Source organism: Oncorhynchus mykiss, chromosome 10 (genome assembly GCF_057628025.1).
Source record: "Oncorhynchus mykiss isolate SJ-2025 chromosome 10, ASM5762802v1, whole genome shotgun sequence".
NCBI classification, from domain to species: Eukaryota; Metazoa; Chordata; class Actinopteri; order Salmoniformes; family Salmonidae; genus Oncorhynchus; species Oncorhynchus mykiss.
The window spans coordinates 22407388-22427970 of record NC_143031.1 but is presented as its reverse complement, the minus strand read 5'-3'; the positions used below and the strand labels follow the sequence as shown (position 1 = coordinate 22427970).

Here is a 20583-nt window from a genome sequence, read left to right as displayed (position 1 = left end):
CATACATTGTGATTGTTGAATTTACTGTATTTTTACAGTTGTATGCAACAGAATAATAACAAAAACAGACCATTCAATATAAACAATGTCAACTTCAGTGTAACATAGTGTGCTATCATTTCTGAGGCAGAACAATACAATATAAAATATTTATGGAATTTTTGTCACAAATGAAGTCCAAGCACTGCAAAACAAACATGATTAAAACATAAAAAATACTGATATATTTTTTGGGGGGGGTGTCACTAAGAAGGACTGCATAGTCCAAGACTGTACATTGTCTGAAATTGGCTTACAGCTTTTTGAAAGGAAGTTGAGAATGACAAGGCTGATATACACAGGCAGAAATGTCCTATGAAAACAGGTTATTCATTGCACAAACAATTCGGTTTCCCTCTGGCTATATACTGTAGTGTCATCCCACAATATACCATTTAGCTCATGTTGGTGTCTACAAACAAAACACAAGTGGTTAAATAAAAACAACATGATGCCAACAGGATATAAACTCAGCAAAAAAATCACTGTCAACTACGTTTATTTCTAGCAAACTTAGCATGTGTAAATATTTTTATGAACATAACAAGATTCAAAAACTGAGACATAAACTGAACAGGTTCAACAGATGTGACAAACAGAAATGGAATAATGTGTCCCTGAACAAAGGAGGGGTTAAAATCAGAAGTAACAGTCAGTATCTGGTGTGGCCACCAGCTGCATTAAGTACTGCAGTGCATCTCCTCCTCATGGACTGCACCAGATTTACCAGTTCTTGCTGTGAGATGTTACCCCACTCTTCCACCAAGGCACCTGCAAGTTCCCGGACATTTCTGGGGAGAATGGCACCTAGCCCTCACCCTCCGATCCAACAGGTCCCAGACGTGCTCAATGGGATTGAGATCCGGGCTCTTCGCTGGCCATGGCAGAACACTGACATTCCTGTCTTGCAGGAAATCAAGCACAGAACGAGCAGTATGGCTGGTGGCATTGTCATACTGGAGGGTCATGTCAGGATGAGCCTGTAGGAAGGGTACCACATGAGGGAGGAGGATGTCTTCCCTGTAACGCACAGTATTCAGATTGCCTGCAAGGACAACCAGCTCAGTCTGATCATGCTGTGACACACCACCCCAGACCATGACGTACCCTCCACCTCCAAATCGATCCCTCTCCTGAGTACAGGCCTCGGTGTAACACTCATTCCTTTGGCGATAAACACAAATCCGACCATCACCATCACAAAACTGAGACTCGTCAGTGAAGAGCACTTTTTGCCAGTCCTGTCTGGTCCAGCAATGGTGGGTTTGTGCCCATAGGTGACGTTGTTGTCGGTGATGTCTGGTGAGGACCTGCCTTACAACAGGCCTACAAGCCCTCAGTCCAGCCTCTCTCAGCCTATTGCGGACAGTCTGAGCACTGATGCAAGTATTCCTGGTGTAACTCAGGCAGTTGTTGTTGCCATCCTGTACCTGTCCCGCAGGTGTGATGTTCCAATGTACCGATCCTGTGCAGGTGTTGCCACTGTGAGAACGATCAGCTGTCCGTCCTGTCTCCCTGTTGCGCTGTCTTAGGTGTGTCAGTACGGATGTTGCAATTTATTGCCCTGGCCACATCTGCAGTCCTCATGCCTCCTTGCAGCATGCCTAAGGCACGTTCACGCAGATGAGCAGGGACCCTGGGCATCTTTCTTTTGGTGTTTGTCAAAGTCAGTAGAAAGGCCTCTTTAGTGTCCTAAGTTTTCATAACTGTGACCTTCATTGCCTACCATCTGTAAGCTGCTAGTGTCTTAACAACCGTTCCACAGGTGCATGTTCATTAATTGTTTCTGGTTCATTGAACAAGCATTACAATGAAGATCTGTGAAGTTCTTTGGATTTTTACGAATTATCTTTTGAAAGACAAGGTCCTGAAAAAGGGATGTTTCTTTTTTGCTGAGTTTATGTAGAAATGTGTTCTGCACTCCCCACTACATGAAGTGAAGAGAAATGAGTCATCTCTCTCTTTAAATGGTAAGACATGAGAGACTATAAACCCAGAAGTCAGCCCTCTGCATTGACCAGAGATGGATTGAAACACTGTCAATGTCAGTAGGTTAGTGTCTTTTCACTGTTTTAGGACTTTTTCAAATAAACAATGAAGCTGGTGTGTATATTGGATGTTCATAGCTGCATATCTTTTGAACAGACAAAAGTTTTTGATTTAAGAATGGTTTCCTAATTACTTTGCCTGATTACCTAAATTACTGTCACAATCAATTATAATTCTGCAAAGTGCCTAGCAGAAATTCACTGAACCACATGTGTTTCCTCCAGTTTAGAATGCTTGTTTCTCATGTACTTTACCTGCATGGTTTACTGTTTGCTATAGCATTGCCGATCCCCCATGTCATAACATATAGTGGCAACAATTTGTTTTGATCAAGTGAGTCCATGAATCGCAATGATGTAACCATTATGGTGAGTAATCAACATGTCAGCTGGAGATAAGGTTTTACATTGTCCATAAATTATGAACTGTTAAAACAAAGAAGTCCTCAGTCCTTTTGAGTATGTGACACAATACTACCCATGATAGCCCACACAAAATGAAACAACGTACAGTGTGCGAGTCATGTCTAGAGTGAGGCTGTTTGCAGTGAAGTGTAGGAATATGCTTTGTATCCAATTAAGGCTCTGAAGTTTTCATTATAAAATGTCCAGTGAAAAACAATTAATGTGCTTTAACAAACATAGCTTGCCATTTGATCTCACTAGAGTTGCCCCCCCCCCCCCCCCCACCCCCAAGTAAACATCATTGAGAAAGCTACTGCAAGTGAATTTTAGCAAAATAACCTGAAGTGGAACAGAAAAGACTGCACCACTATTGAATGTATTGTTACATGGTAACACATCTAACGCCACAAGTTGACACACACATCTGTTAACATATAGCACCACACTGTAAAAAAGTTGTTAAAATACCATATAGCACTACACTGTAAAAGTAAGTATTCATTGTGCTACAAGGAGAGTCATTTTGAATACCTCAAGCGACCTTTTAATCTTTGACAGAAGCCCTGACCCCAGTGTTCTCTCAATCAGAGGGTGGAATAATGAAGGCTGAGGATATCTCTGTCCCCTGTATCTCTATCAACTATCTATATGGGGAGGCTCAAGCTGTTACATCTTCCCCTTTTCTTCCAGATGAATAAGAACCATTCAATGTCACAGCTGTCACTTCTGATCAGCCTTCGCACAGCTGCCCCACAATGCCATCAACACCTGGTTTGTTGCATGTTGGGGTCGTCCCAAAACTGCATGGTTATCAGGCAGCAGCAGAGAGGAGTGTGTACACACACACACAAGGCTATTTTGGAGACCATAATGGCTAAAGTTGGGCCCCCTTTCTAGGGCCAAATTCCGACTTAGGAAATTACACCTTTTGTACGCACTTTATGAAGGTGCGTAACGGGCTTTGCAGGCGTGGTTCCCTTGCGCGCGCTGCATAAATGTAATTCAATCATTGAATATGTCCTACTTGCTGTCCAACAGATTTTTTCTTGAGGAGTTTTCAGTACATTTATCTTAAGCCATCCCTTTGGAATACGTTGTACCTTTTAGTTAGATCAATGAAAGAAAGCCATCTAAATATATGCACGGAAGAAAGAAAACCGTGGTTTGATTCATTCTGAAGAATTGCCACATTCAATTCTGTAACCCATGGTAATGTTGGAAGAATAGTGTACATATCATTATAATAGGGAGAATAGTGTAGGCTATACCCTCATCTATTGCCTGCACTAACCATGGAACTGTGTGATGACACTGCCAAGTAATGGGCCATGCGTCGGGTTCAAACTCTTATGGCTTGGTCTGCGCTCTGCTCCATAACAATTTAATTAGCCTATATGCCTTTTTTTATACTATTAACTGTTACTAATGATCATCAGCAACAACAACATGGCCGAGATGGTGTTTACAGAGGAAGCAAATGAAGGTAAAGGAAACATTGGAATGATAATGTAGACTATACCAACTGAAGGGATCTAACAGTAATGGAATGATAATGTAGGGTATACCAACTGAAGGGATCTAACAGTAATGGAATGATAATGTAGGCTATACCAACTGAAGGGATCTAACAGTAATGGAATGATAATGTAGGCTATACCAACTGAAGGGATCTAACAGTAATGGAATGATAATGTGGGCTATACCAACTGAATGGATCTAACAGTAATGGATTGATAATGTAGGCTATACCAACTGAAGGGATCTAACAGTATTTGAATGATAATGTAGGCTATACCAACTGAAGGGATCTAACAGTATTGGAATGATAATGTGGGCTATACCAACTGAAGGGATCTAACAGTAATGGAATGATAATGTAGGCTATACCAACTGAAGGGATCTAACAGTAATGGAATGATAATGTAGGCTATACCAACTGAAGGGATCTAACAGTAATGGAATGATAATGTGGGCTATACCAACTGAATGGATCTAACAGTAATGGATTGATCATGTAGGCTATACCAACTGAAGGGATCTAACAGTATTTGAATGATAATGTAGGCTATACCAACTGAAGGGATCTAACAGTATTGGAATGATAATGTGGGCTATACCAACTGAAGGGATCTAACAGTAATGGAATGATAATGTGGCCTATACCACCTGAAGGGATCTAACGGTAATGGAATGATAATGTGGGCTATACCAACTGAAGGGATCTAACAGTAATGGAATGATAATGTGGGCTATACCAACTGAAGGGATCTAACAGTAATGGAATGATAATGTGGGCTATACCAACTGAAGGGATCTAACAGTAATGGAATGATAATGTAGGCTATACCAACTGAAGGGATCTAACAGTAAATTGTCAGTTAAATATGTGTGGTTATTAGACCTACTGACGGTCAATACTATAATGGCTCATTTTTAACATGATAGAAATGGAAACAGAGAAAGTCGAGGTAGCCTATAATTAAGACATTTGAGAGTGTCCATCCCTGCTAAAAGGCCTTACAATTTAAATGATGCATAATGGCACGGCATTTCTTAAACTTTACTGTTACACTATGTTGATATTATTCAGTTTGCTGTCATATTACTGGTTTCACATTTGTCTGGTTTCACATTTGTGATTATAAGGTAAAATAGATCTAAAACAAATGTTATTTCCCTTATCCAAACGGATTACTCATTTACATAGCTCTTGTCAAGTTATTAAAGTGCATGGAGAATGGTGGTATTTCTATCAAAAAAATAAAGTAGATGCTTTTTCCACTTGGAACCTGTAGGTAAAGGTGGTGGAATTAAGGCAAGGTCAGAATACGGAGTATCTGTAGACACAGCTCTGCCACACCTTCATTTATTCCAGCTCCAACCAAAACAAATAGCAGGTGAATAGCACTTTACTCTCATGCTTCAGTTCGTCAGAGTACGCATAGAGAGAAGTACATAAAAAAGGAATTACATTCCATTTACACATGCTTAACTCGGGTCGGAATCGGGCCCATAGTGAAGACTGGTGAACTGGGTTGGAGGGAAAAGGTATGTTAAAGCTCAACAAATCAGGAAATCACAATCTAATATAGCAAAATGTGGTTGACTTAAAGACAACATTCCACTTTGCTCTAAATGTAAATGGTCAGTGTTATCCCCACAATAACCATACAAATGAAGAGAAGACAAACTAAGGTTATGTAGTGCATTGCATTTGAAAAAAAGAGAATATTCAATGATTGACTGTTTCTGGCTGAATACAGATCAAATGAAATGTTGTCAATACACAAACATCAGTCTACGGTGTGGTTTTGAACGTGCTGTTTATATGTAAAAAGTGAGTTTTATAAAGACTGTTGTCCCCTAGGACAGAAGGCTAAATGCTTTTGTTTTTCTTGCCCCTCCCCCACCCATGTACAGTGGCCCTAAGGGGCAAAGTGGCTTGAAACCTTTGATCCACAGTTAAAAACAGAAATGAGTATTTCTTCAAAGTTTTCCAATGTCTGCACTTTTATTTATGGAGAACTGCTGACTGTTGTAACTCATCCACGAAAAAAAAATATCCATTGAAAGTGAAAGGAAAGCTTTTGTAGCCTACACAAGTGCAGTCACACCGTCAAAAACAAAGTTCATGTGAATCTGTGTATAAATCATCAAGAACAGCGTATTAGTCATAACTGTAATCTTGCAGTTGTGACAAAGAGAGGACCAAAGATAGATTTCGATCCCGGGGAAACAATGTCTACTTTAAATGTTCCATTCCTGGAGTCAACATACATGACTAAACTAAGTTCCTAGATAGGTAGCTGTTGTGTTTCTCTCGGATCAAACCCTATCCACTATACAGTACAATCAGTCAAAGTATTGACCATACTGTGTACTGGGTAACACTGTACATAAGCTGTCAATAACAGCTTGTAATTGTCTATTAATAATTAATGAACCATATTCATTATTTCGTTTGTTTATTCTCTACAAAATTATAAACAGACAGAAATTGCATAGGAAACCTTTCACTAATTATTATTGTCAAATGATAAGCCCTTTGTAACAAGGCCCAGTGTTTGGCAAGTAATACGTATGTTTTCTCATTGTTTTACATTACTTCGTTCATGTTTGTTAATAATGATTTCCTTTAGCAAATAGCACACAGATAGGAAGTGATACTAAGTAGTATGTCTGGGTGCAAAAAAATGATTATGTCCAGCTAGCTAACGGTATGAACATAACGCCAATCAAAGCCAACATAATATAACACAACTAATACGCAATCTGGAAAAGTCCACTGTTTTTTTCCTGCACCATTATTTTAAATGGATAATTCAGCAAAGTCCCCAAAGCAATTTGTTCTCTAGCTAAATAAAGATAAAAATAATGGGTTGCAGTGTCTCAACACATGGAAGTGAAACTTTCAAGGTAGTTTATCATAAAACATTATCAAATCTGGGAACAATCTCAGTACGTTGTGAGGTATGCAGTATAACTGAAAGAGAGGGTATATAGAGTATACAACTATCTATATCATGCGAGCAGTGTGCCTTGTGTGCTTTAAAAAAAAGTATATATATTTATGTAGTTGGTACCACACTGTATTCCAGGCTAAGTGTATCACGCTCAACAGCAACAGTATTATCTGGAAACAGCAATGCAATTCCATCAGATATAAACATATTGTGAATGTTTCAATTTCATTCCAATATCAATGTCTTGAAGTCTCTTTTTCAATTTCAGGTTACAATAGCCTTACGATAAACATGGCAACTTCCACAATTATTTTACAATTCGTAGAAAACAACTAATGTCAATTGCACTTAACGGCATCATGTTGATTCAAACTAAGGGGGTTCATATGTTTGTAGCCTCACAAAATATTAAGTACAACAACGTATTAATCTGTAAAGAAGAGCTCTATGCTATCAGTGTCCGCACATGATTCCCTTGACTGCATCGCTGGCACTTGCACTCTCAGATAAATAAACTGCAACGTTAACCAGCTTCAGGGCATAATACATGTATACATACTGTACATACATTCTGCTCCAATTATTACACATCTGAAGGACATACAATAACTCAACCACGTGCAAATGTCATGCTAGAATAAGGAAACATCGGACACATTACTGTATATGCACTTTAAAAGGAGCACTACTCAATCTCAGTTTCCACCCACAGTGAGCCCCTGTATGTTTGGAAACATGTGTAGGTCTTGGCAAACATAACGGCCATATAGTTATTTAATTTGCATTGTAACTGCCCCAAAACCAATGATGAGAGTGAGGGGTTTTGGAGCAGAATTCAAATAGATATTTGGTAGTTACACATAGGACAAATCATAGCTTGAGATATGCACATTACTCAAATTTGACGTAAACCATGCAATGACGTCAATGAAAGGTTTGCACCAAAGTACGAGGCATGTGCAGTAATCTCAAAATAGGGTTCCACCCTAAATGGTGATCTTCTTCCCATTCAATCAATCTGGGAACAGTAATTTATGAGTGGTCGACTTTATTGGCATTCAAATGTGCAGATACTGTTGCCTTGTTTATTGATTACAGGAGATAATATGCTGCACATTTGTTTTTCTGTGTAACTTGTCAAGCTATTCACTGTAAATGAAATGTTATTGTAGATTTTCTTTTTTTCACCTTTTGGTTTCCTTCCCATTTTGTCAAAAGTATTAACAAAAACTATGTCAATGACTTTTGGCAAGAAACTAAATGAACTTACCAGTACTGAACTATTTGTGCATGTTAAGGCATAGTTGTCTTTTCTATTTGAGAAAGAGTAAGAGATGGTTGTATCTGTTTAGTGTAATAAAGCTTCATGATATTTTCCTCTAAATATGTGTTTTATCCCTTGGCACAATTATATATATGAACAAAAAGAATACCTTATATCTCATAAACAGTATATAGGAATGTGCACTCTCAGAGGAACTTGCTTAGGGCTTTTACGAAGAAATGAAGAATGAACAGATGCAATTCTTCCCCGCTAACCTTCAGTGTTGGCTGATAGTTAGGTATGAGGGTGTTCTAAAATGTACATTGTACTGTAGATAGTCTGTTGCAAGATACCTGTCAGATATGTTTGATAATCCATCTGTTGGGTCCATCTATCAGGTTTCCATCTAAATGTGTTTATTGCATTCATCAAATAGAAACTGGCTTCCGAGTTAGGGAACTGACTTCAACATAATATTGAACCCTGTTCGTCATTCTCGGTGTGCTTCCTTTGTAAACACTCAAATGACACTAGAGTATTTTAATTAAGAACTTTTAGAAGACAATGGTATCACAGCACCGTCTCCATCCACCATGGGCCTGATGACAGCTGTCACAAAGTAGAACATCTCAAACGGCAATGTCATCAAAGGCAGACCCGTTGTGTATTTACAGCAACAAACAGAAGCCTAATTAAGTGTACAGATGTAAACCATGTTTTTCATCCAACTCCTTACATAAGAAAGCATGTGTACACGTGATAGGGATGTGTTAAATGAATCTAGCCAACTAACAAAAAGCAATGGCTGTGTTGAAATAATCAATTCAATTAGTTGTATATTCAATGAATTAGATGTTAGTTGTTGATACATCTTATTGTGTAAAGTCTAACAGATATTTTTTGGTTGTTGAATTATTGTTGCATAGAAATATTTGTATTTATTGTACCTTTATTTAACTAGGCAAGTCAGTTAAGAACAAATTCTTATTTTCAATGACAGCCTATGAACAATATGACATAGTATAAGCCATTATAAGGGTTCATACATGCTTATAACAAGTAAATAAAACAGATTTATTCTGTACCGGTTGGCATTAAGTATTAAAAGTGTTGTGTTAATGTTCAAATAAAGTGTAACTAAAACATCATGCCTACATCCAACAGAACAAACATTCCATAATGCAACTAATGAGATTATCATGGACCAACACAGACTTTTAAAAAATACATACATTTGTAGGAACTTGTTGATCAAATAAAAAGGTTGAATTGACTGTCAAATCACATAACATTAAATACACTGCAACAATGTTTTGTTTTTGTCCACAGTATTTATGAGTTCACTGGCCACTTACAATCATCATATGAAACCAATGCCAATAATCAGCAAGCAAGTAAACGCTATTCAGAATGCGCCACCGCCAAACAAATGAATGTCATGTACTATACAGATCATTAAATGCTTGTTTGTTTATCTGGATTTCTGCATGCATTTGGCTTTGTCTATCTCACCACCAGGCATTTGTAGATAAAGAACTCCATATGGAATATCGTCCGGGAAGCGTAGGTAAAACAGAACGTTAAAACGTGGAATACATAGGGAGGACAAAGGGTAATCATTCCCTGGATTCCATCTTTTGTGGTCAGACAGCACATTCATTGGCCCTAGACAAAAGGGATGAGGATGCGGATGAAGGTAGATGACTGTCACCTCATTAATCACGTTTTGGTTTTACTCCCCAAAGAGGTAATGTTTTCCGGATGCCTCGGCACTGATGTATTTCTTTGCTGATACCACCTTTAGTTTTGAAACAGTGTTGGCCTATGTAGCCAATGAATCGTGCAAAACCAAATTAAGCCCAGCCTTCACTGTAATGCATTTGCTCCTTGACTTGCAACACAGAAGATGTGCCATATTTCAAGCCCAAGGATGAACACCAAAGTACATTAACCACTTCTGCTACTCCAACCACAAAACACCCTCACAACAAACCACCTTGAATGAGTTTTAATTGTATTGATACTTGATTACCGTGACTTGGTAGTACTGTAGAAATAAACGAGTTTGGGAACACAATGAATGTCTTCCCATAGCCGTTTAAGTAGCTTGATCATTTAATTAACTTGCTTTCTATTTTAATTTAGTATCAGTATGTTTAGTATCCATCCTTTTTGATGTGATAGACTAATATTATGAATATATGAATCTAACTCGTTCAATAAAAACATTTTCTTTCATGTTATTTGTATGAGCGCATGAACAGCAAAGGGATTTTCTTACAATCTAGACCGTACAGTGAGTCATCTGTATAATTTCAATGTTCATTTGTACAATTTATCTTGATTGAAAGAGTTAATAATGAACTCACCTCTACAAAATGTATTTCCTTGTCTGTATGAGTTGTCATTTGATCTGTTCTAATTAATTATGCCTACCCATGCCTGCTAATTATGTTACCGTTTGACAAAACTCCTGAATCACACAAAATATCAAGAGAACTTCACAAGTCCAATACACCACCTACACAGTATGCCCATTTTACTCCTGAAATAGATTAAATATAGAAATGGATGTGCCTTATCTACTGTGATGGTAGGTGGGTATAGGTCTATGGCAGTAACAAAGGGGAAATCCTGGTTAGGGAATAGTACAAGTAAGTCAGACTTTTGAGCAGTGAAATCCTGGCTAGAGAATAGTAGCAGTGATTCACATTTTAGTTAAATCCTGGCTAAGGAATAGTAGAAGTGATTCAGACTTTTGAGTAGTTAAATCCTGGCTGGGGAATAGTAGAAGTGATTCAGACTTTTGAGTAGTTAAATCCTGGCTGGGGAATAGTAGAAGTTATTCAGACATTTGAGTAGTTAAATCCTGGCTGGGGAATAGTAGAAGTGATTCAGACTTTTGAGTAGTTAAATCCTGGCTGGGGAATAGTAGAAGTGATTCAGACTTTTGAGTAGTTAAATCCTGGCTGGGGAATAGTAGAAGTTATTCAGACTTTTGAGTAGTTAAATCCTGGCTGGGGAATAGTAGAAGTGATTCAGACTTTTGAGTAGTTAAATCCTGGCTGGGGAATAGTAGAAGTGATTCAGACTTTTGAGTAGTTAAATCCTGGCTGGGGAATAGTAGAAGTGATTCAGACTTTTGAGTAGTTAAATCCTGGCTAGGGAATAGTAGAAGTGATTCAGACTTTTGAGTAGTTATTCCTTTGTTATGTACACATGGTTTACGTAGACAATCAAACAATTGAACATTTGAAAAACAAATTGCTGTAGCATGGACAAGAGTGGTCAGGGAACTCACCACAGTTGTTTTTTAGATCTGCACTCCATGCAGATAGGAGGCTTTCCAAAATGTGGCCTATGAGTTATTGAACAGTATTCCTATTCCAGATAGCTATTAAATGTTGTGGATATACACTGCTCAAGGAATAAAGGGAACACCAAAATAACACATCCTAAATCTGAATGAATGAAATATTCTTATTAAATACTTTTTTCTTTACATAGTTGAATGTGCTGACATCAAAATCACACAAAAATTATCAATTTAAATTAAATGTATCAACCCATGGAGGTCTGGATTTGGAGTCACACTCAAAATTAAAGTGGAAAACCACACTACCGGCTGATCCAACTTTGATGTTATGTCCTTAAAACAAGTCAAAATGAGGCTCAGTAGTGTGTATGACCTCCCTACAATGCCTGGGCATGCTCCTGATGAGGTGGCGGATCCTGAGGGATCTCCTCCCAGACCTGGACTAAAGCATCCACCAACTCTGTGGTGCAATGTGGCGTTGGTGGATGGAGCGAGACGTGATGTCCAAGATGTGCTCAATTGGATTCAGGTCTGGGGAACGGACGGGCCAGTCCATAGCATCAATGCCTTCCTCTTGCAGGAACTGCTGACACACTCCAGCCACATGAGGTCTAGCATTGTCTTGCATTAGGAGGAACCCAGGGCCAACCGCACCAGCATATGGTCTCACAAGGGGTCTGAGGATCTCATCTCGGTACCTAATGGCAGTCAGGCTACCTCTGGCGAGCACATGGAGGGCTGTGCGGACCCCTAAAGAAATGCCACCCCACACCATGACTGACCCACCGCCAAACCGGTCATGCTGGAGGATGTTGCAGGCAGCAGAACGTTCTCCACGGCGTCTCCAGACTCTGTCACGTCTGTCACATGTGTTCAGTGTGAACCTGCTTTTATCTGTGAAGAGCACAGGGCGCCAGTGGCGAATTTTCCAATCCTGGTGTTCTCTGGCAAATGCCAAACGTCCTGCGAGGTGTTGGACTGTAAGCACAACCCCCACCTGTGGACGACGGGCCCTCATACCACCCTCATGGAGTCTGTTTCTGACCGTTTGAGCAGACACATGCACATTTGTGGCCTGCCCGAGGTCATATTGCAGTGCTCCTCCTGCTCCTCCTTGCACAAAGGCGGAGGTAGAGGTCCTGCTGCTGGGTTGTTGCCCTCCTACGGACTCCTCCACGTCTCCTGATGTACTGGCCTGTCTCCTGGTAGCATCCTGGATGAGCTGCACCATCTGAGCCACTTGTGTAGGTTGTCGACTCCGTCTCATGCTACCACTAGAGTGAAAGCACCGCCAGCATTCAAAAGTGACCAAAACATCAGCCAGGAAGCATAGGAACTGAGAAGTGGTCTGTGGTCACCACCTGCAGAACCACTCCTTTATTGGGAGTGTCTTGCTAATTGCCTATAATTTCCACCTGTTGTCTATTCCATTTGCACGACAGCATGTGAAATGTATTGTCAATCAGTGTTGCTTCCTAAGTGGACAGTTTGATTTCACAGAAGTGTGATTGACTTGGAGTTACATTGTGTTGTTTAAGTGTTCCCTTTATTTTTTTGAGCAGTGTGTATTAGTAGACAATCAAACGAGTGGAATTGTACCAACAAATGGCTGCACCATAGACAATAGAGGTCAGGAAATTCACCACGCTGGTTTTAGATCCAGACCTATTGAAGATAAATATTTGTAGACATGAAAGGTCCGGTTGGACATGCACATTTCAGGGCTGAATATTGCACCTACGTAGATGACTCCAACATATGATTCATGGCTTATTCAGTGTTGTTGGATGTGTGTGTGTCATCCCAGATGGTTTATGGCCTCAAGGGAACTACACGTGTGCTCTAATAAAGGTCATACAGATAGACAGGAGTTATCTTTGATCTTAATAGCGTACATTAATCCATAACCCTCATAATTCATAATGTGAGGTCATTAATAAAATAAGTGTGTATTGAATGTATTAAAGCCACACAGTGAACAATCACATCATTTGAATGGACGAGACTCACTAACGAGATTTGCTGCACGCCAGTAAATTTGTTGTACGAATGAGCATTCAGCATGCAGACAAAATAAGACATTTCACAGGGCTAACCTAGTTAAACATAGCATTGATTTGACCAACCCATTCTAGTCCAGACGGGTCTTTGAAAAGGGCCTTTTTCATGTTGCAACACATGGAGGGAGCTCTCCAAGATTTCCAACCATCATTACTGCTTCACAGTCAAGCAGGCTAACAGGCCTTTTTTTGCGAGAAAAAATAAGAAAAAGATGAGAGAAAGAAACATGAAAGTGCGAGTATAAAAAAAATCCTGTTTCCGGATTGAGTTCCCACTCTTGTAATTACGTGGAACGAGCCGACCCTGGTTCCTTTCAGAACAGATGGTATTCACTTTGGTTCTCATCAGCACCACAAACAATCCTATGTTCCTCAGTCAGCTCCGCACGGGCCTGTGAGGATATATTTATTGTGCCAATCACAAGTATTTACCCGCCGCCATTAAGATCGTCTGCTGCCTTGATGACTGATAAAATTGATGGTGGGAGAAACAAACCACTGGTGAGGAAGGATCATTAACTTTGTGACTCAATTCTGACACTAATTAGAAGGGGATATAACACTGAGAAAGTGAGGGGGGATATGGTTTACGTGGCAAGACAGACAGCTATGACTTGTCTCCCATGTTTAAATGTCTATCATGGACTTGGGTGCTAGGTCAAGCACAACCAATCTGCCTGTCCAGTCTCTTTCTATTAAAATCTATACTCTGCTTCTGAAGAGCCAACTACTGACGTAAGCTGTAAGAAAACCCATTTCCAGCTAAATGTAAAGTGTTAAACACTTGACTATACATGTGTTATTTACAAGACCCAATGCGCATTAAACATGTTAGCCTGAATATCACACCACTTGATTTTAGCTTGCCAGTATGCAGTATGTATGTAATTACACTAACATATTATGGACAAGGAAGAATATTCAGAATTAGGCAGAGCCCTTTTGAAGTTGGCATGTTAAGTTACAAATTTGATATGATGTACATTTATCTTTCAAAAACTGGTCAAATTAACAACAAACTTTCAGTCATTACGCTTTCAGAACGTGGACTTATTTATGAACTCCTTAAATGTAGAACCAACAAGTGCTTCAATGCCTTTAAAAGCTGGGAAGTGGCTGCCTAGCTATCTGCTATTGATGGCCACCAGCTGTGCCGACTGCCAACTGAGGATAGACGTTTGCATTGATCATTGATCAAGTAACTAACAGCGGAGACTCCTTGTGTTATCAGTCAACAAGGTTGCAGACAGACATGCATCCGCTTCTATTGTATTAACTGAACTTCTCCCCAATGTATCCCCATTTGTACATTTCTTAGGAAGTTGCCGTTAAAGAAATGTGATCAAGATAAAGTACAGTACAGGTAAAGATGTCATCTTATCGACAGGCCCGTTTTCTTTTTAACAGTCCCGTTCTGTACTTTCTGTTAATTGCAGGGAGCAGATGTTTGCATGAATTAAATATTGTTGAGGATGAAGTAGAACAGCATGGTAGCGAGTGCAGCGCAACAGAGGAGCCCAATTTGTAATCATTTTTGGGGGGGAAAAGTGGCAATAAACAACAACAACCTGAAGATGCGCTACACACTTAACAGTACACAGTTTTAAATAATAATTTGTCTGCAAAGCAATCCTCCTGGTAATGACCCATTGCATGGGTAGGTAACCCTGGTCCTGGAGTGCGCAGGAACTGAATGTTTTTAATTTTAACAGATCTGGAAGACCAGGTGTGTTGAATGTAGGCAATCACTAAACTGATCAATTAGCTCAGTGTGCTGCCTGGTTGGAACAGAATCCTCCAGTACCTGCAGCACTCCAGGAACAGGGTCGCCTACCCCTGACCTATTCTCTAGGTGATGTTTTGTAGAAGACTCAGCGCCTCTTGTTGCATGTATAATCTATGGGAATGAGAATTAGAAAGTTTCACTTGGTGCGCCGTGCAATTAACATCCAGTGTCGTGTTGGTATAGCAGGGCAGAGAAACAAGATTTAACCTATTAAGGAAGCCCCCATGCTGAAGTGGTACATAATTGATAGGTGAGAGGAGAGCATTTGTACTACAGTATTCACTCAGAAGTAAGAGCCTAGTCATTGGGACATGGCCATTAGCGGGAGTTGGCACAGTGTTTGTACAGGGCCACAGTCAGTCAAGACCAGGGTCAGTGAAAAATCAATGGTACTCTCCGGTCATTGTGACAGTCACCACACTCACTACTCCACAGAGTGCACTTACTCTCTCCACTTTATGGCAGACCACTGGCATGATATGGGGATTTGATTCGCTTAACACAGTTTAGCAGATTGGAAATGTCTCCCAAATGGAAAAATCCAATAGGCAGGTCTGTCATGTGGGTCCTAGAGAGGTATGGCTGACAAGGTGGTGCAACACAGAGCCTGGAGACACCAGGTGAGTTAAATTACCCAATGAAGCAAACACGCGAATGGCTGACTTGCAATTCCAAACCATGCCATTGAGCATACTCAAACAAAGATCATGGGGCATTTAAGATACATGTTTTTTTTTATTATTGTCAGTCTTAAATATGAACACACAATCTTCATAAAGAAAATACATATGAATCAACAATCTTACATTACAGGGAGTCAAATAGAATGTCATTTTCTCTTCACTTTGGAATCAACCAGAATTAAGGGATTACTGTGACCTATGCCGGGTGAATGACTTGACTGTACTGTATTGGAGTAGAGGGAATGTGTGTGTCATCAGAAATTCAAATTCATTTGATCATGAGATTTGGTCATGCACCAACACAGAAATGTCCTTTTATAACAACTGAGACAAGCACATCCGTATGCCGCCAATGTCACTGCTATTTCCAAAGTCCCTATTCCAAAACAAATTCCAAACTGTAATGCATACTCAACAAATGTCACGTCACAAAGAGCACTATACTAAAGGGTAGGTGCAATATAAGCTCAGTCAAAAACAATAGTTGGAAATAGGTTTCTGTGATGGGTATACCGTGGACTTCTCAGAAGCCCCAGCTGTTGCTTTCTGTACATATGTTTTGAAACAACTGCAAAAAAATGTTTTAAAAAGTAACACTTTTATTGAATCTACCCTTAGCATGGCCTTTAATTCATTGAGTCCACATAATGATATAGTTTCCGTCACTAGACGGAGGTTAACCACAGATTTCCATAGGCATTGGGATCCGTTTTGTCAGTAAAAATGTGTGATGCCATCACCACAGTAGAAAACTTATTCAACCTTTATTTATCCCATGGAGGTCTGAAGACCTCTATTACAAGGGTAATAATCATGTGGTTTTGAGGTGCAAACCATTACGCTGATGTATTTTGCACCATGCATGACATGCATTAAAGTGATATTCCTAATCAGTGTAAAATCAATGCAGCTCTCACACAGACATCACACATTTGAAATGTGTGATAAATGCACCCAATTATCTGCTGTAATATGGCCTATTCTGATGGCAGCACCACAGGTTTGAACCATTAACATGTCAAATATTTCTTAACATCAAAATGTGTCCCTTTCTCCCCATTTGCAAATAAAATATTGAAGGCAGACTTCACTATATGTTATCATCGTACATGGCATGGTGACCTCCTGCTTCCAGACATCAACAACAGAAAACTGCCAAAACTGACTGTTAATCTGTGCCCTCCCCTGAGGCATGCCCATTTAAGGAAGAACCAATAGTAACAGTCCTGGCAGATTAGATGTTGATTTCTGGGAACAAGCAATAAATTGTCCCGCTGTGTATGATGATGATTTCACAACGTTGAGTCAACCTTTAAGACCTCTAAATTAGGATTTTTTTTTTTATACATCAGTCCCTTACAATCATCCTTTTAACCACAGTGAACCACTCGACTGGGGTTTCTCATTGTAAATGATTTGTTGTTCATGAGCTCCACAAGTGCACTGCCTGATAGATGTAACGTTAAAACCAACACAGGAACGAATCATTTCGGATCAGACCCCCCCTGTCCATGCCATTGTATTCATTATGATCTAAAATACAAAAAATATCCCAGATCAGCACTCCTACTCTGAGACACTGTGAATATGGGTCCAGATATTTTAATAAAGTTTAAAAAATGATCACAAGGAAGAGCAACTGCTGTGCATTTTTTAAACTGGGCCAAAGGGTTGATGGAATTGCACAGAAGAAAGCTGCAAAATTCTTGCATATTGATTTCACAGAGCATTGTGTGCTTTCCTGTTATACAAAAACAAATTGAGCATTGAGCAAACGTCTGTAGTATATGTTTTCTCTATAGAGTCAGATTAAGTGGATGTTGTGTTACATAGAAAGGTTACAGGAAGTATTGTTGTAGCTCCTGAGTGTGTCCTTGGTGACAAGGTCGCAGAGGAGACAAATATATGCCTGATTTCAAATCAATCCAAACTCAGCCCTGATTATTTAACCCGGTATACAACACTAAATTATAATATATTAATGGACTGTATGTATATGTGCTCTATTGGGAGACAATATATGTAAAACATTTGCATTTCCAGTCAAAGTACATTTGCATGTACCAGTTCAACACAACCAAACAATTAATACTTATTGGTTATGTGAGGGTATTTTGTAACAACAACAAAAAAAGACAAACTAATGGCTGAGAGGTCTTTGGGCTCTTTTAGGGGCAAATGCTAAGCTCCACTTCAGTCCAATTTCCACTAAGTCTCCCATTGACATCAATGCATCAAAGTGAAAATGTTACTTAAAGGGATACTTCAGGATTTTGGCAATGAAGCCCTTTATCTACTTCCCCAGAGTCAGATGAACTTGTGGATACCATTTTCTCTGTGAGCAGTTTAAAGGAAGTTGTTAACTATAGTTAGCACAATTGCTAACTAGTGTTAGTCCATGGTAACTGCTAGCATGCTAGTAGATCCCATAGACTTCTAGTCATTGCGCTAAGCTAATTAGCATTGGATCATGAAACTACCTCTAACTTCCTTCATACTGGATGCAGATTCATAAAAGTGGTATCCGTGAGTTCATCTGAAGTAGATAATGAGTTTCATTGCCAAAATCCCAAAGTATCCTTTCAAGTGCAAGTTAGAATTTGCCCTTAGAGTGATCCATAGAGTTGCTATTGGACACAATCTTACTCTTTAGCCTCTTTGTTACCAACACTGTTGAGATGGGAATACTTCAGAATTGACCCTAGTGTGCAAATGACCCATGTAAATACATATAACTTAAAGTACCTTAAAGTAAAACCAGTTGTAGTGACATTAATAACATTTGTGAGAGATTACATTACTTGAAGTTAGATGTCCACACAAATGGAAATAACTTCCTTCCCATTCATAACTAATCATAAGTAATTCTTTACACCACCTTGTGTAGACTTGTGCCAGCTAAAAGGGAGGAAAAACAAGCTCTTTGACTAAATAATCACAATTACAGCGTTGATATTGTATTTACCCCTTTCAAAATATGTGTTAAAATCATAAAAATAGATAGAATAGCACAAACAACTGAAAATATCACAATTGACATTGCTGAGAAAATATAATTTCTTATTAACCATTGTTGTGGTTTGTCAATGTGTCAGAATCAGAAATAGGTTTAAATTATAATTACACCAACAACAAAAAACATGACAACAGGCTTTTAGGTCCTAGAGTGATTTCAGTCCATCTGCTTCACTGCCTGTTTGAGATGTTTGTTTCATTCACCTCATACACTTAACTCTTGGGGATAAGAATCTTGGGGCGTCTATCATAGTCCAAAATTTGTACGCATACGCACAGCAGTGTTCTGGAATATTTGCATTCATACTTTTCAAATTCTCAAGCTTTTTCTCCAACCGTCACCACATTCAAATGAATAAAGGACGTGTACCGGAGCGGCGTTGGTTGGGAATTGTTGGGAGGTGCGCTTTCGGGCTGTGGATGGAGGTCTCAGAGCCGCATAGCTATGTCACAATGGGATGCCGGACTATTGCGTCTTAACGTCAATGGACTATGATTTACGCTTAAGACTCTTGGTGCTAAGATGACTATGTCACTCGGTAGAAACTGAAATAAATAAAATGTAAATAACAGACAAACCACACCCAAAAATAAACATTTGAGAATCATACCATAATGGGAGAGGAAACGAAAACAAATCAAAACCCAAAAATCCAATGTTGTTATGTCCTTAAAACTCCTAAAATTAACAAAGAAAAATGTGTATGTTACATAATACTTTTTAGAGGTTTGACATGATGTAATAGGGTAGCCCATGCACTCATGTGCATCACGTTTGTGGTTCCGGGTGAGAGAAAACACACAAACCACGCAACTTTGCCCCTCGGAAGCCAGAAAGCCTACTGCATCAAAACCTGAGCAGAAACTGAAGGATGGCCAGAAGTAGACAGGTGTAGGTGTGTACATGCGTCCCCATCGAGCCGCTGTTCCCGTCCTGCACTGCTCCGGGTCCTGTTGTGGCCAAGAGGGATGGCAGAGGAGAGGGAACAAAACATTTGGATGAGTTTGTGGTGTTCAAGATTGGTTTTGCTGACTTGAACCTTCTGATCTGCAGATAACAAGTGATTCACTGCTCTAATACCTTCTCCCCGGCACTCCACAGAAAAGCAACAAATGGATTGCAGTAATTGACACAAGGCACATAATCAACTACACCCCGGGCCAAACGCCTGCTAGTGCCATTAGGTACCCACCTCAAAGGAGAACATTGTTATTCATCCCCGTTCTGTTTACTTATTATTCAGCATAGAGATGTCCAAGTTATCCCTGGCATAGCTAGGGTACCTAAGCTAGCTATGCTAATCAGGTCATTCCCAGACTACAGAATACTCAGATTCCTGCTGATGGAATGTTTAATTGGGGGCACTTTGGCGGCCATATAAGCATTGCTAAAGGCATCTGTTCTCTTCCTCTCATCACCAGCAAGCCCTGTTGACTTGAGCCCTTATCACCGCCGTTATTATCATCTTACTGTGTGATATTATGAAACCTTGACCAACCAAGC

The 20583-nt window shown here is 39.6% G+C and overlaps 1 protein-coding gene across 8 annotated transcripts in view; it reads right to left on the bottom strand.

Annotated features, from left to right (window-relative positions):
- Positions 1–16096: 16096 nt before the first annotated feature.
- ntm (neurotrimin) overlaps positions 16097–20583 on the bottom strand; it is a 436848-nt gene continuing 432361 nt past the window's right edge. For 4 of the 8 annotated variants that reach the window (XM_090186151.1, XM_090186154.1, XM_090186149.1 and 1 more), the window contains one exon: positions 16097–20030. In XM_090186151.1, coding sequence (XP_090042277.1) covers positions 19927–20030 — 104 coding nt within the window. In that variant the 3' untranslated portion in view covers positions 16097–19926. The remainder of the gene's footprint in view (positions 20031–20583) is intronic. The other 4 variants (XM_090186155.1, XM_090186152.1, XM_090186148.1 and 1 more) reach the window with 1 other exon arrangement.